At 53.9% G+C, this 15,636-nt stretch overlaps 1 protein-coding gene across 2 annotated transcripts in view; it reads right to left on the bottom strand.

Moving 5' to 3' along the window:
* Positions 1–15,636, bottom strand: part of LOC142023014 (ras GTPase-activating protein 4-like) — a 62,128-nt gene that overhangs the window by 13,884 nt on the left and 32,608 nt on the right. For both annotated transcript variants that reach the window (XM_075013514.1, XM_075013512.1), the window contains exons 5-10: positions 15,245–15,374; positions 7,969–8,050; positions 4,783–4,914; positions 3,624–3,715; positions 3,175–3,292; positions 1,962–2,115 (exon numbers count right to left, since the gene is read on the bottom strand). In XM_075013514.1, coding sequence (XP_074869615.1) covers positions 1,962–2,115; positions 3,175–3,292; positions 3,624–3,715; positions 4,783–4,914; positions 7,969–8,050; positions 15,245–15,374 — 708 coding nt within the window. The remainder of the gene's footprint in view (positions 1–1,961; positions 2,116–3,174; positions 3,293–3,623; positions 3,716–4,782; positions 4,915–7,968; positions 8,051–15,244; positions 15,375–15,636) is intronic.

The following is a 15,636-nucleotide window of genomic DNA, read 5'->3' as shown; positions in this document are numbered from 1 at the left end:
ACTCAGACCTGCCTGCATTTGTGACAGACTTGGGGGCCGATGGGGAGAAAAAGGCTGCGGTGGGGAAGAGCAAAAAATCTGATAATTGCTGAGCAGCGCCCCTGACTCGGAGGAGTCTAGTGGTTAGAGCTGCAGCCCAAGGTGTGGCAGACCTGGGTTTAAACTCGGCAGCAGGCGAACTATGGCCCACGGGCTGGTTCTGCTCCACAAAACCTTCAGATCTGACCCGACACAATCCCCTGGGCCACCAATGTCCTGCAGCCGAGTGGGACCCTCAGGCAGGCTCCCTGCCTGCCACCCCTGCCCCCAAGCCACTCCGAGCAGCCAGCTAGTGAGTACCATGTGTGTCGTTGCACTGCGTGTCCCTGAAGAGGGGCTCTGCCCCCCAGCACAAGCCTTGCAGCTCCCATTGGCCCGAAACTCCTCCTGCACCCCCACCCCAGTCACAACTCCCTGCTACTCTGCTCCCCCAGGTCAGAATCCTCTTCTGTACCCCGAACCCTCTCAGACCCTGCACCCAGTCTCCATCCATGGCCCTGCACCGCCTCCCTTAATCTCACAGGCCATGTCCCCGTGTGCTCTTCCCTTTCAGAAAGGCCACGTCAACGAGGCGCTGACATGCATACGCAGTGCCTCATCAGCATAATGGCAGCCAGCTGCACTTCAAAAGTGCTGCTTTCCACACGCAGACTGGCCCTATAGACACGGGTGCTTCGAAATAAACCCACGCTTCAAAATTCCCTTATTCCCAAAGCCAATTGGCTGCCGTTATGCTAATGAGGCACTGAATATTCACGTCAGCACCTCACCAACCTGTTCCAAAGTGCCTCATTAACATGCCCCTTCCAACACGGCCACAGAAAAGTGCAGCCCTGGGCCACTTATCGGATTCTTGGAATGGCCCCCATCAAAAATTACTGCCTGCTCCTTTGCTCTGCCATGGCTTCCTCCTTTACTGGGGGCAAGTCGCTTTGCTTCTCTGCACCCCGATTCTCCACCTATACAAGGGGGATAAAAGCCCTGCCCTGCTGCCCACGGCTATTGTGAGGGTGACTCCATTACGGATGGTGGGTGCTGAGTCCTCCAGTGTCAGGGGCCAGAGATGCCCCTTAGCCAGACCACACTTTCTCACCAGTGCGGTCACAGCTTGGTTTGAGCATTAGCCTGCTAACCCCAGGGCTGTGAGCTCAGTCCTTGAAGAGGCCATTTAGGGGTCTGGGGTAAGTGGAAAAAACAAGGGATGGTGCTTGGCCCTGCCAAGAGGGCAGGGGACTGGACTTGATGACCTCCCAAGGTCCCCTCCAGCTCTATGAGATGTGTATCTCCATATATGACTCATTCAGGGCTGGGCTTTGAGCAGCATCCAATAATGTTATCTTAGGTGTGAACAACGTCCCATTTTCTTTACTGGCCAGAAGGTGGTGCTCTTTGCACTCACTACTTTGATACATATACTCAGGTCAACACACACGGTCCCTGGAGAGAGCTGGTGGCATGACACCTTATTCACATGGGCATAAGTAAGAGGAGAAGCAGCTTCACAGCACAGACCATCTGTAGGGCCTGCACCTGGCTTTTGGGAAGCTTGCCTGTCTCAGACACATGCAGCAGGCTTCCACTGGACTAGAAACACTTGTGCCGTTTAATGAAATCACTGTGCACGATCGAGGACCTGGTTTGTGAATGCCTGATAATTTTACAGCCACATAACACCTGGCTCTTCCAACAGCATCTTCCAAAGGAGGCCAAGAGCATTGTCCTGCTTTACAGGAGGGGAAACTGAGGCACGAAGGGCACATGACTAGTCCCAGGCCCTCCAGCAAAACCAGGAACAGAACCCCAAGCTTCTGGATCCCAGTCACTGCTCTACCCACGAGGGTCCCAGGCCACCTGAGTCTCCCAGGGCCACTTGCCGCTGGCATGTAACAACACAGGCCCCTCCCAACATCTTCATTCCTCACCCGTTTTATCCAACTCCAGCTTGAAGAGCAGATCCAGGAACTCTTTGGCTAAGCCTTGGCCAAGGAAGAGCTTGACCAGGTTGATGGCCACTTCCTGCCTGCATTCTGCCGTGATGGTTTCGTCGATCAGGGTGATTAAGTGAAGCTTCCCATCCTGCTGGAGAGAGGGGAGAGCTACAGCGAGCGGATGCAGGAGCCAGGCAGTAAGGGGCCTTCCCCCCGGTAGGGCACTTTGGGTTCCAGTGGGCTTTCTTGATGCTACAGCTCTGCTGAAACCCATTGTCCATCACAGGCTTCAGTGGAGCAGAGGAACCCAACCCCACTTGGCCTTACAGCAGGGTCTGTAGCCCTGTATCATCAGCAGGAAAAGCATGTGCCTCTGCAATGTGAGCTACAGGAGTCACTCCCTTGGCTGCCAGCTGTAGTAGACTGCTACCCTCTTATGTGGGCTGGCCACTGGACACGTAAAACGACCACGCTCTTAGTGTGGGTTATACTAGCTTCCCCCTTACGGCATCAGCGAGACCATAGGCTGCTTTGGCTCGGGCCATCTGTGTTTGTACAGCACCTAGCACAACGGGGGCTCCCAGGAGCTACCACGATACAGACTACTGTTAATTCATCCAGCAGGACTGTGCACTGTGGCAGGAGAGGTATTGACGAGGTGCCCAGAGCTGATCTCTGATGTAACTGGCTGAGATGATCAGCTTGTTTCAGAGGGATGATAATTTGGCCCCTACAACCCAGGCACAAAAGGCTCCATCGCCTGGTGCCAGTCCAGGAGCCACGCGTAGCACTGCAGGAGCCAAGGGGAGGTTGACCAAGCGCTCAGACAGTGACAGGTTATTTAGACTGTAGCTGGTTTCAGTCGTTTCCTTGTACCTCACACAGGCCCTTAAAACTTTGCCGGTGCTGCGTGAGCACGTGCAGTAACCACTGGCACAGCTTCCCAAGGGATGCCGCCGCCGCTTCTCCCTCACTGGGCGTCTATGTCCAGCCTGGACATCACTCTACACTCGGTGCTCAAATCGCTGGGTACAGGGCTCCACACTGCAATCGCTGGGTTTGTTCTCCGGTCTGCATTCGATGGCCAGAACAGCCTTAGGGAACTGGGACTCTGAACTCCTGCTCTGAATGGGGGTGGGGAAGGGAGGGGGTGCCAGGAAATATTAGCCATGTGCCCTGCAGAGTAACCTCCCAGCTGTGTGCTCACCTTGGGCCCTACTTTCACTTCCTGGCACAGCAGCTGGACGAGAGGCTGGTAGAAGCTGCTTGGCAGCACTGTCTCATCTCGAAGCCTCACCTGCAGCTGCAGGGAGCCCAGGTTGCCTCTGGAAGGGACAGAGCACAGAACCAAAGAGTGGCGAGATACCGAGCACGTCCAGAGCCATGAGGACACCCGTCCGCTCGTGGTGCGCAGACACGCCATGGACAGGCACCTTCTGACAGCACCCGCCCCTTCGGAAGGGCTAGCACAGACATACAAACGCAGAGTGGAAAGCGCCCCCTTCCGAGTCACCTGCCCTGCTCCTGGGGAAGCCCCGGAGAGGGTGGGATCAGCGCTGCCGAGGCAGGAGGGTGTCCCCTGCTGGATCACCGGCACAGCAAGGCATTCTCGGTACATTTCGTTGCACGAGAACATAACTGAGTATCGACACTCACTCGTCTGCTCTGGGCTGGGCTTTATCCGGCCTCAGCCTGAACCACCCTTCCTCTTGCTGAACGGTCTGTGAACCCTGGATGTGAAACACCACCTAGGGAGGAAGGCAGGAGGAGAAGATAAGAAAGCTGGCACAAGGCAACCGGAATCCTCTCCTGACCTGCTTACCACAGGGCACATTCACTCTCCAGTCGCTCCTGGGAGAGGTCTGGCCAGTCCCACCAGCTATTTGTCTCACCAGTAGCTCATTCTCATCACCAACGGCATGTACTCCAATGGCACTTAGAAGCGATAACTGAGGTCAGGGACCCCACAGTGCTGTCCGGGCACACAGTTGGAGAGTTCCTCCCCCAGGCGGCTAACAGCGTATCCCACAAGAAACACGGGCTGGAGAAAGGGCTTCACAGATGGAGAAAGGAGACCCAGAGAAATTGGGTGACTTCCCTCAGTCCCACCTGCAGGCTGTGACCAAGGAGGGAACTGAAACCCAGAGCAGAGCTTAAATCTTGAATGTCCCCTTCCTAGAGTAGCCTGTCCTCAGGGCACTGGCACTTAGCTCAAGAACCACAACCAGGCGCTTCTATCTGACCCCGCCGCCCATCCCACGACGTCAGCGCTTTGGAGAAAACAGTCATGAAAGCACCGATCCTTCCTACCCGCCCTCGCCAAGGGGCTGGCAGCACTTTACAGAGGAAGGGAGAATTATTTCAACCTGACGTAGGTGCTTCTACCCGAGAATCTCTTAGGTACATTCCACCACTGCCGTATCTACAGCCATCACCACCTTTGCTGCCTTTATCCTCCCAACACCTCTGTGAGATGGAAGACTGCTGGCATCACCATGGCCCAGAGGAGACACAGAGATGCTCTGGGACTTGCTCAAGGTCATGCAGCGAGGCTGCGACACAACTGGGCATTGCATGCTGAGTCCCAGGCTAGCACCCTGACCACTGGGCCATCCTTCCTCCATTTCATCCATGCGGGAAACTGAGGCACAGGACAGAGACATGGCTCACCGGAGACTACAGAGAGAGTCAGTGGCAGAGCTGGAACTGGACCCTGACGTTTCTGACTCACAACCCAGTACTTGATCAAAGAAGCTCATTTAATATTAACCCGACTGACTTTATAAACACCAGGCTGGTGGTGGTTGCCCCTCACCTTCCCCAGGAAGTCGTTCCTGCTGACGAGATCCCAGTCCCACACCTCAATGCAGAGCTTCTCTGTGGCTGACTCGTCCAGGTCAAACTCAAAGGTCTCATTCCAGCGGGGATAGCAGGATTTCTTGACCACCTTCGGGAAAGGCAAAAAGAGTACAGCTTTAATCACACTCGCTGGCGGGCTCTGATCCCCACACCAACAGCTCAGGACCAGGGAACGGCATCTCACTGAGTCACCCTGCAGATTAAGGGCCATTAAGGCTAAGAATTTAAAATCCTGTTAGCTTTCCCTGTAGATTATCCACGTGGGAAGAATTTAAAAGCCCAGCATCTGATTTTCTCAGCCTGGATTCCTGACCCAATTCTCTGTGGCTCTGCACCTTGCATGGCTGCCTGCGTCGGTGCACACCCATGCCGATGGAGTCCCATCTCCTCTCACGTCACACACCGAGCCAGGTGCAGAGCAGAGAGCATCAGGCCCTGCATTTGCAGAGATGGCCTCAAGGCCCTGAGGAGGGGTGAGAACAGAGGGGTTTGGTGCAGCCGGTCAGAAAAAGAGGCAGCAGATGCAAAACTCAAATGCAGCTGTGTAACGAAGTCTGGGCTGTTTGGGGCCGATCTCTTTTGATTGGTCACCTGGCTGTTGTAAATTCCCCTCTTGCTCTTCAGACCTTGGAATTATGCTTATCAATTTCACTTCTGGCTTCTCTAATCAGTTTCACTTGGGAGACCCAGCTTCCTAGTTACACTGAGGTCTTGTTAATGACTCCCAGAGTGTAAAGGTAACTCAGGTGAACACACACTTACATTTAAGGCAGCAGTTCCAAACCTTTTCGAGACGGAGACCCATTCTGACAATTCAGTAAGACTTTGTGACCCAAGGCAATTCAAAACTGGGGGGTGGGGGTGGGGAGGTTCTCCCCCAGGAACTTTATTTGAATAATTCTTGATCCCCCACACCAACCCTCTGGCTTAAACCCCTCACAGCCCCAAAACGCCCTCCTACCTCACACAAGCACCTCTGCTGCCTCCTACTGCTCCTTCACCAAGCAGCCATCTCGGCGTGGCTCCCCTGAGCTTTCCTACTCCCTCCTCCTGCCTGAAGCGCAGGCTTCCCTGCCCTGCTGTGCTGAAATGGGATTAAATTTAATTGGTTTAACAGTCAGATCCCTCCCGCTGGCCAGTAAACCAATTAAACAAAGTTCCATTTCAGCATGGCAGGGCAGGGACTGGGAGCCGGAGGAGTGAGCAGCAGCAGTGGCGGGAGCTGCAAATGGCTCCTTAAAGAGCCACGTGTCACTCAGAGCCCCCCAGCCCATGACCCTTAGAAAATCTAACTGGGACCCATGTTTGAGTCCTGACCCATAGGTTAAGAATCCCTGATTTAAGACCACTCAAACTCCTGGCAGGGAAAAGAGAGTAGTATAATGGGGCCCTACCACTACTGAGAATTCAGGCCTTTGAGTCGCAGGCACCACAGCACGTTTAGATCCTGAACTTCAGCATTAAACCCCACTCCCTACATGACTCGGGGTTACCAACTCTTGGAATTTCACTGTGAGTCTTGTATTGGAGGGGTAGCCGTCTTAGTCTGGATCTGTAACAGCAATAAAGGGTCCTGTGACCCTTCGTTGCTGTTACTGTGAGTCTTGCCACACATGGTATTTCACTGAAAGCCCCAGCTCCTGGAGCCAGCTGATTATAGGGGAATTGCAGCTTTCATTTTATGAGGTTTCTAGTCCTCACGGGTGAAAACATGTCCCAAACGTTCAGAACACCAAAGGCCAATAAAAAGAACATGATTGTTTTAAGCCCATCTCATGATCTTTGAGGGGATATTTGTGGTCATCAATGCAGATGTTTTTCGTTATTTGTAACTGCACAATCATTTTGTTTCCTATTAGCTCTGCTAAAACCTCTCTTGGAAAAAAAAACCACAACAATATAAAAGAAACTTTGGGCCTGAATGGCACACAACGTCCGAGTCTGCTAACTTCTTCCCACAGGAGGGCTGCTAGTGTTGCTAGCACGTACGGTCTGCCATCCAGGAACACCAAACTGGCAGGGAGCAAGCCAAGGAGGCTGCTATTGCAGGCAGCCCATAGAATCCCATTCCCAAACGTATCAAGCTCTGCCTCAAAACCAGTTAGGTTTCCTGTGCCCACCACTCCTATGGGTTCCAGAACCTCACGCCTCTTGTGGGCTGAAACCCTTCCAGCCCCAGTTCATCCCCGTTTGTTCTAGTACCAAAGACTGTCCTTTAGTTTCAGCTGTTCTTCTCCCTCCCAGCATTTGCCCTCCTGACGCAGTTCTGGGGAGCAGTCAGAGCCCTTCCCCAGCTGGGCAGAACTCCTAGAGAGCAGAAAGGAGCGTTTGGACTTTCCCTGGCCTGCTAGATGGGAGTTTCTGACCTGGAGAGAGCCCTGCGCCCACCACGTCTGGAGCTAATTTACTCGCTTGCACTATGTCACTGCCAAGAGGCCTAGGTTGGATATGGATGGCGCCAGCCGGCACTGGACGGTGCACTTTTCAGAACAGCCGGGCGGCCGGGCCCTCCAACACAACTCTCCCAGTGCAGCGTAATGGCAGCTGCTGCAGCTGATAAAGGAAACGCTTTCATTCAACGTCAGCCTCGTTCCCCAGGGCCAAGCCGCGGGGCTGGCCCCAAGCAGGCTCTAGAAATGGGGCCGCGCTGCACCGTTTCTGCAATCTGGTGGCCCAGGACCCTCCCAAAGCTTGGGTCAGTCAGGCCTTGGGAGCGCAGCCAGCCCCATCTGGAGAGAAAAGCAAGAGGCAGTTTGTCTTCGATCTGAAATAATGTCACAGAGACGGCTCCTAGCTCCGCCCCCGCAGAAGGTTGCCTCCTTAAGTGAAACACAAGGGCCAGACCCTGGCCCGACATTACGTTTCCAGAGCCGTCCAGTTAATTGCAACAGAACACGTGCCCAGAATAGAGCTCCTAGCGCTCTGTTCCAATGATATTCACACACACCTCCCACTGCTGATGGATCCATCCCTGAGCAACCCCCTTCTGCTTGTCCCTGGACATGGCCCATGCTGCTGATTGTCCCCCTGCCCCATGGGGAAGGGAACGGCAAAAGGGAGCTTGGCAGCTGATTCTAGCACAGGCTGCTTCCACCCTTTCCCCACACTGGATTCAATGCCCCAACCTGCTCTCTCGGCTCACCGAGCTCTCCTGGGTCTTGCCGTTGTAGCGAACTCTGACAAAGGGATCGGAGGCGCCGTTCCGGTCTTTCCGAGCCAAATCCCTGCGGAGAGAAGCAGAATTAGGGGGTCTTGGCCAATGTCACCTATAATCTTTCCCATCCATGTGCAGAATAAAGTTTTATGTACATCTGAGGCATGTGTATGTGCACCACCAGTAGAAACAAAAGCCCTACCTGTACGTGCGTTCTCTGCCCATCATCTGGGCAGTATTTTTATATTACCAACCACCTGACCAGGAGAGCGATAGTGACTATGAAATGCTAAAGGGAGATTAGAGAGGCTATAAAAATAAAAAACTCTACAATAGTGGGGAATTTTGACTACCCCATATTGACTGGCTACAGGTCACCACATGACAGGATGCAGAAATAAAGTTTCTTAACACCTTTAATGACTGTTTCTTGGAGCAGCTGGTTCTGCAAGCAACAGGAGGAGAGGCAATTCTTGATTTAGTCCTAAGTGGAGCACAGGATCTGGTCCAAGAGGTAAATATAACTGGACTGCTTGGAAATAGTGACCATAATGTAATAAAATTTAACATTCTTTTGGTGGGAAAAATACCACAGCAGCCCAACAACACGACATTTAATTTCAGAAAGGGGAACTCCACAAAAATGGCGAGATTAGTTAAACAGAAATTAAAAAGGTACAGTGCCAAAAGTAAAATTCCTTCAAGCTGCATGGAAACTTTTCAAGACAACATAATAGAGGCTCAACTTAAATGTGTCACCCAAACGGAAAAACACAGTAAGAGCACCAAAAGAGGTGGCTTAACAACCAGGTAAAAGAATCAGTGAAAGATAAAAAGGCATAGTTTAAAAACTGGAAGCTAAATCCTAGTGAGGAACAGAAAGGAGAATAAACTTGGTCAAATTAAATGTAAAAAATATAATAAGGAACACCAAAAAGAAGTTTGAAGAACAGCAAGCCAAAAATTCAAAAAGTAATAGCAAAATGTTGGTTAAGTACACCAGAAGCAGGAAGCTTGGATGATCGAGATGCTAGAGGAAACAATCAAAGACAATAAGGTCATTGCAGAGAAACTAAATAAATTCTTTGGTCTGGGCTTCACAGCTGAGGATGTTAGGGAGATTTCCAAACCTGAGCCATTCTTTTTCAGTGACAAATCTGAGGAACTGTCCCAGATTGAGGTGTCAGAGGAGGTTTGGAACAAACTGATACCTTTAACAGTAATAAGTCACCGGGACCAGAGGAGATTCACCCAAGAGTTCTAAAATAACTCAAATCTGAAATTACAGAACTATTCACTGTAACTTGTAACCTATCCTTGCACCCATCTTCTGTACCTAATGACTGGAAGATAGCTAATGCAGACCAGTAAATCTAATGTCAGTACTGGACAAATCAGTTGAAACTATAGCAAAAAACGGAATTGTCAGACACATAGACGAATGTGATTTGTTGGGGAAAAAGTCAACATGGTTTCTGTAAAGGGAAATCACGCTTTGCTGATCTGTTAGGAGTTCTTTGTGGGAGTCAGCAAGAATGTGGACAAGGGGGATCCAGTGAATACAGTGTATTTCCAGAAAGCCTTTGACAAGGTCCCTCCTGAAAGCCTCTTTAGTTGTCATGGGGTAAGAAGGAAGGTCCTCTCCTGGACTGATAATTGGTTAAAAGACAGGAAACAAAGGGTAGGAAAAAATGGTCACTTTTCTGAGCGGAGAGAGGCAATAAATGGTGTTCCCCAAGGGTCTGTACTGGGAACAATCCTATTCAAGTAGGTAATCAGTGAGGTGGCAAAATTTGCTGACGATACTAAACTGCTCAAAATAGCTAAGAACAAAGCAGACTGTGAAGAGCCTTAAAAGGATCTCACAAAACTAGGTGACTGGGTAATGAAAGGGCAAATGAATTTTAAAGTTGATAAATGCGAAGTGACGCACACTGGAAAAAATAATCTCAACTAGACATACAAAATCATGGGGACTAATTTAGCTATTAAGAGAGCAATCAGAGTCATTGTGGATATTCTCTGAATGCATCTACTCAATGTGCTGCAGCAGTCAAAAAAGCAAACAGAATGTGATGAATCATTAAAAAGAGGCTAGAGAATAAGACGGAAAATATCTTATTGCCACACTATAAATCCATGGTACTCCCACCTCTTGAGTACTGCGTACAGATGTGGGTTAGCATCGGAAAAGGTTCAGAAAACGGGCAAGAGAATGATTATGGGTTTGGAAGAGATGCCACATTAAGGCCGTGTCTACACTAGCCCCAAACTTCGAAATGGCCACACAAATGGCCATTTTGAAGTTTACTAATGAAGCGCTGAAATGCATATTCAGCACTTCATTAGCACGCGGGCGGCCGCGGCACTTCGAAATTGACGCGCCTCGCCGCCGTGCGGCTCATCCCGACAGGGCTCCTTTTCGAAAGGACCCTGCCTATTTCGAAGTCCCCTTATTCCCATGAGCTGATGGGAATAAGGGGACTTCGAAGTAGGCGGGGTCCTTTCGAAAAGGAGCCCCGTTGGGATGAGCCGCGCGGCGGCGAGGCACGTCAATTTCGAAGTGCCGCGGCCGCCCGCATGCTAATGAAGTGCTGAATAGGCATTTCAGCGCTTCATTAGTAAACTTCAAAATGGCCATTTGCGTGGCCATTTTGAAGTTTGGGGCTAGTGTAGACGTAGCCTAAGAGATTAAAAAGACTGCAGCTTTTCAGCTACTACTGATTTCTATAACAGTATGAGAATATTTATTTCCAGGAAGGTGTTCAACTCCAGGCCCTAGGCAGTTCTCTACCCCTCTTTGCTTATGGTAACTTGGTTTGCTCTCTGGCTGGAGACATCCACTTCAAAGGCAAACCCTTTGCTGACTGCATCTGTGCTGGGTCTTTGCTGACTCAGCCCAGCTGCTCACAGGAAGGTGTTAGGGGAAGGCATGAAATTGATCAGATACCAGAAGAATCTGCTGTGGAATTGTCTGATGAAATATTTCTACCTATATGCCTTCTGGCCTTACAATCTATGAGTCTCACCCCCCACAACCCAAGTGCTCTTATTCCCATCCCCACACCTAGTCATTTCTTACAGAGTTGCAATTCAAGCCCACTCCAGCGAAGTCTCACTGTGGGCAGGCACGTTATTTCCACATGTAGCATTTGCCCCCCTCTCCCGCTGCAGCCTTCCAGAGCAGTGCAATAGAGCCCTTGTCATCTGAGAAAACCATCTCGCCCATTTATTACCCTCTCTCTGTGGCACTCTAACAAGGCAATTCTCATCTGCTTTGAACGAGTCCAACCGGTTATTTCCACGGATGTAGGTTTTCTATGGCAAAGTTTGCTGTACAGCGGCAAAACTGGCTACCAGAGGCTTGTGGCCTTCCATCGGCAAAGAGCAATGGTGTATTTTTAGTCCAAATGACTTAACATAAAGGAACAGCAGGCCAAGAAAGAACGAAAGCAAATCTTAATGGCAGAGCACAGTGTGTGTGCGTGATACCTCCTTCATATTCATCTCATTACAGCCCAGTCCTCTCGGGCGCCCACGCTCCACCTTGTTCCCTGAGATCTGAACACGTTCACAGCTGCGTCACAACACTTCTGATCACCGACACTATCCTATATTAATGAGGCACAGCTCAGCTGACCCTACCACTCAGAATTCAAATGGCAGCACTCCCTGGGAGAGGTTGCCTGTTACTGGGGCTGACGTGCACAGGCTCCTGGGCAGTTTGTGAGGGATGCTGTGTGATTATTTGCCTTTGAGAACTGGCAGGTACAGAGACCAGCGGGGAAGGCAGATTTCCACACCATCTCCTCTCTGACTCACACAGGCTGGATCCGCGGTGAGCATAAGTGAATGCACTCAGCAGAGCTCCCCAGAGGGATGCCAATTTACATCGTGAGGGACAGAGGCTAAAAATAGCCACACACCTCAACCAGAATCACCCTCTTCAGTTAGGGAGCCCAAGTACCCGAGTGCACGGGGCATAGGAACTGTGCGACAGACCCCGTCAGCATGCAGGGTGAGTCACCGACTGCTAGTTGGAAAGAGCCACCCTCTGCCGCCAGCTCATGTGAGCGTCAAAGCCACACGCCGGGCCGGCCAATGCGGCGCTTCCCCGAGTGAGTCAAACCGGCCCCGTCCGTTTCACAACAAGCGGCAGGCTCTGGCAATCACCCCTAGAATTCGTACCCAGCGCTTCCCTGCTAACAGGGAGATCCAAGGGAGGCAGTGACGGGGTGGGGGGTGTTAAACAGCCAGGGAAAATGATTAATCCCAGTAAAACAAGAACTGGGCAATCAGCAGATGCCGCATCTCTGTGCTGATGCGGCTGAGTGGCTGGAGTTGGCAGGAGAGCAAAGCTAGGGGCTGCCTTCTCCTCTCCTGCCCGGGCCACAGCAGGATTAGACCCACCCCATGGGGCTGCAGCTGCCACCAGGGCCTGTGGGAACATTAATTGTCCATCACTCAGGAGGCTGCTGCAGCTCTGGGTAGCTGCGCTCATGCGGCAGCAGGCATTTGTTCTCGGCGACAGAGCAGACGGACCCCGCCCGGGGTTACGAGCCACACAGGACGTGCTGCCTTTCAGACGAGAGAAGCCCTGAGCGCTGGTGTTCAGTAAAAGCCTCTGGGAAGAGAAACCCAAACTCCTCCCGAACTCCCCCTGAATGCCGCTCGGACAACACCCGCCATGCGCTGCAGGCTGCTCAGCTGCCAGGAGCCTGGCACAAAGGCTGCCTGGCTCAGAGCTGGGCAGTGGCAGAGATAATCATGCCATGTGGCAGGGAACCCGAAGGGAGCTGTCTCCCAGTCTCTCCTGTAGGCACCCTGCTGCACCCTGCCCCGGCTCCCCAGAGCCATCCCCCCAGCACTAGACTGACTGCAGTTAGAGACTGGCTTGGCATTGCTCTAGGCAGGGTATTCCCCCAGAGCAGGGGCCAGTGGAAAGGTCAAGAGCCAGGGGAGCTGCCACTCAAGGGGAAGGGAACTCCATGCAGCTGGCTGGCTTGGGGAGCAGATTCCCTGCAGTCCCCAGGGCTGCTCCCCCCCGGTTCCTGACTGGCAGCACAGGTGGCTTAGCTGCGCTGAGGGGGCGGACGGGCAGCTCAAGGGCACTCGGCTTCCCATCTGTGCAGCTGTGGGAGTCACAGAGCCCTGACCCAGCAGGCCAGACAGATAACCCCTCGGCAGGCTGGCAGCAGAGACAAAAACCCAGCAGCAGCCGGCGCAGGCTCGCCCATGCTGCCACAGGACCCCTTCCTCACCAGCAGGCTCTGTCCGCAGGCCCCTCATGGCTCTGCAGTGGCAGAATCAGGGCCAGAGCCTAAGTCGCCCCAGGAGCATGGAGCGGAGCCCAGGGGTTCTCAGTTCCTGGGCACAGGGGGGAATGGTTCCACAGGGGCCAACATGAGGAAGGAGAGTTGGGTTGCCAGGGTGTGGGACAGGCAGCCCCAGCTGTGCGATCCCTGGCCAGGGCAGGGCGTTTCCCTGGCAAGTCCCGCACCCCCATTTACACAAACACGCCCAGTGGGACATAACTGCAGTAACGTGGGACGCGGGACTTGTCGGGGGGATTCAGGACTGGCACCCCCAAGGAGAGGCCCATCCTCGGTCTCTCACAGGGAGCTAGCAGAAGGGCTTCGGTCCTGCGTTTCTGAGTGGCCAGGCAGCCTCGCCACAGCAGCAATTACCCTCCCCACGCCCCTGCCAGGCTGTCTTCATCGCCGAGTTAACCCAGTTCTCACCTGTGCGGTGCCCTCAGCCCCCACCTGAGTTTGGTGGTGCCAAGCCAGGCTTGGCTGAGAGCCTGGGTTCCATGGTCTGTGGGGCCAGTAACCTGCACACTCCCCCCTGCAGCGAGGCAATGGGCTGGGCGAAGCCACGCGGGGGCTATGAGTCCACCCACACATGCCCACAGGGCCCAGACCAGCCGCCATGTCCCCCCGCAGTTCCCTGGGAGAGCGGTTCAGCTCACTGCTGTGCCCCACGCCATGGGAGGTGCCTCACAAAGGCCCAGCGACCCTCCTCGGGGAACGCAGCACGCGCCAGCAAGCACCCCTCCAAGGCGGGGCTTTGCAATGGGGCTGCCACACCCAGGCTAGGCTGACCTGCAGCCGATCGCCTGAGCTAAAGCTGCTTTGCTCTGCCTGGCGTAAACCCTCCTCTTCCCACAGTGATTGGGGCTGGGGACCGAGAATCCCCCCCAGACCTGCAGAGCTGCGCAGCCCAGCACTGGCTGGGTGTGCACGGGGTGGGGACCATGTCCCAGCGCCCAAGTGCAGCCCTGGGAGAGGGGCACGCTCTGCAGTCACCCTGTCCAGCCCCCTCTGCCCCATCAGTGCTGGAGGACCTTTGGCCAGGCCAGTTCGAGGATGCTGGAACCCACAGGGCTCTGTCACTTCTCCAGGACCCTCTTCCACACGCTAATGCTCAGAGTCAGGACACTTTGCCTGCTGCTCTGCCCCGCCCCCTGTCCCTGCTGGTGAACCCCCGCCCCCCCCGAGTGTCCTGAAAGATGCCTTCTGCCCTGCTGTGCACCCCTCCAAGCAGCAGCGGGTGCCCCCCCCCGCATCATCCTCCCACCAAAGCAAGCTGTAGGGCAGAGCCAAGACAGCAACTGCCCAGAGGCAGCGCCCACCTGCACCTGCTCCTCCCAGGGCTTGCGGGGCGTCACCTTCGGAGGAGAAGGGGGCTTGGGACTCCTTTGACAGGGACCTGGGCCGCAGGAAGACAGCAGGGGAAATGCCCTTCAGCCTCGCTCTGGCCAGCCACACCAGGGCCTCAGACCGTGCGCTATGTGTGCCATGCACAGGGATGGAACAGACATGGCCTCCACCTTGCTCACAGCCTCGTCCCCGGCTGGTGGATGGGACAAGCGAGCCCAGAATGAAATCACCTGGCTTCGGGGCCAGGCACTTAGCAGTGGGTCCGTGACCCAAAGCAGGGGAGGTTTAATCCCCATAACTTTTTTGATATACAGATAAACGTCTGATCCTCTTCGGAGTCCTGTTAAGCTCTTGTAGGGCCCTCCCTAGGGCAGCACGAGACACGGCCACCCTCACCCTGCCCCTCCTTAGAGCTCTCTTCAAGGCAATAGGAAGAGCCTTCCATCCACTTCTGTGGGCACTGGCCCAGGCCCTTCCTGGTACATTGCACAGCCTGGGGCTGTAAACCTCCCTTCCAGGCCCTGGCTCCTCCCTGGAGAAGAGAAGGTGTGTTAGCCACCTCCTCCCTGTGGGCTCACCTCCAACCCACTCCACGCCCTTACCTGGCTTCCAAGACCCGGCAGCGCAGCTTCCTGGCTGCCTTGCTGCCCAGGAGCTCGATCTGCAGGTGGATTTCCCCCTGCACCTCCTCGTCAGGATCGATTTCGGTCAGGTTCAGCCAGCCGCTGTACCCTGGAGGCAGAGGGAACAGCTGGCAGAGGAGCCGTGCACCTTTCTGCCACGGCTGGGTCTCCTCGGGCCCTCTCCCACCCAGGAAAGCAGGCACCGAGAACGTGGGCAATGGACCGATAACGGAGCAGTGAAGGAACGATAGGGCCTGCAGCGGAAACCAGGCCCTCCTGTCACGCAGTCGTCACTCTAACCCTTCGTGCGCACTCCCCAGGCCCCGCCAGCCTGGCCTGGATAGTAACACCTCGATCTGAGGCGGCACTTT

Source organism: Carettochelys insculpta, chromosome 19, assembly GCF_033958435.1.
Source record: "Carettochelys insculpta isolate YL-2023 chromosome 19, ASM3395843v1, whole genome shotgun sequence".
NCBI lineage: Eukaryota > Metazoa > Chordata > Testudines > Carettochelyidae > Carettochelys > Carettochelys insculpta.
This window is presented reverse-complemented; position numbering and strand designations above follow the sequence as displayed.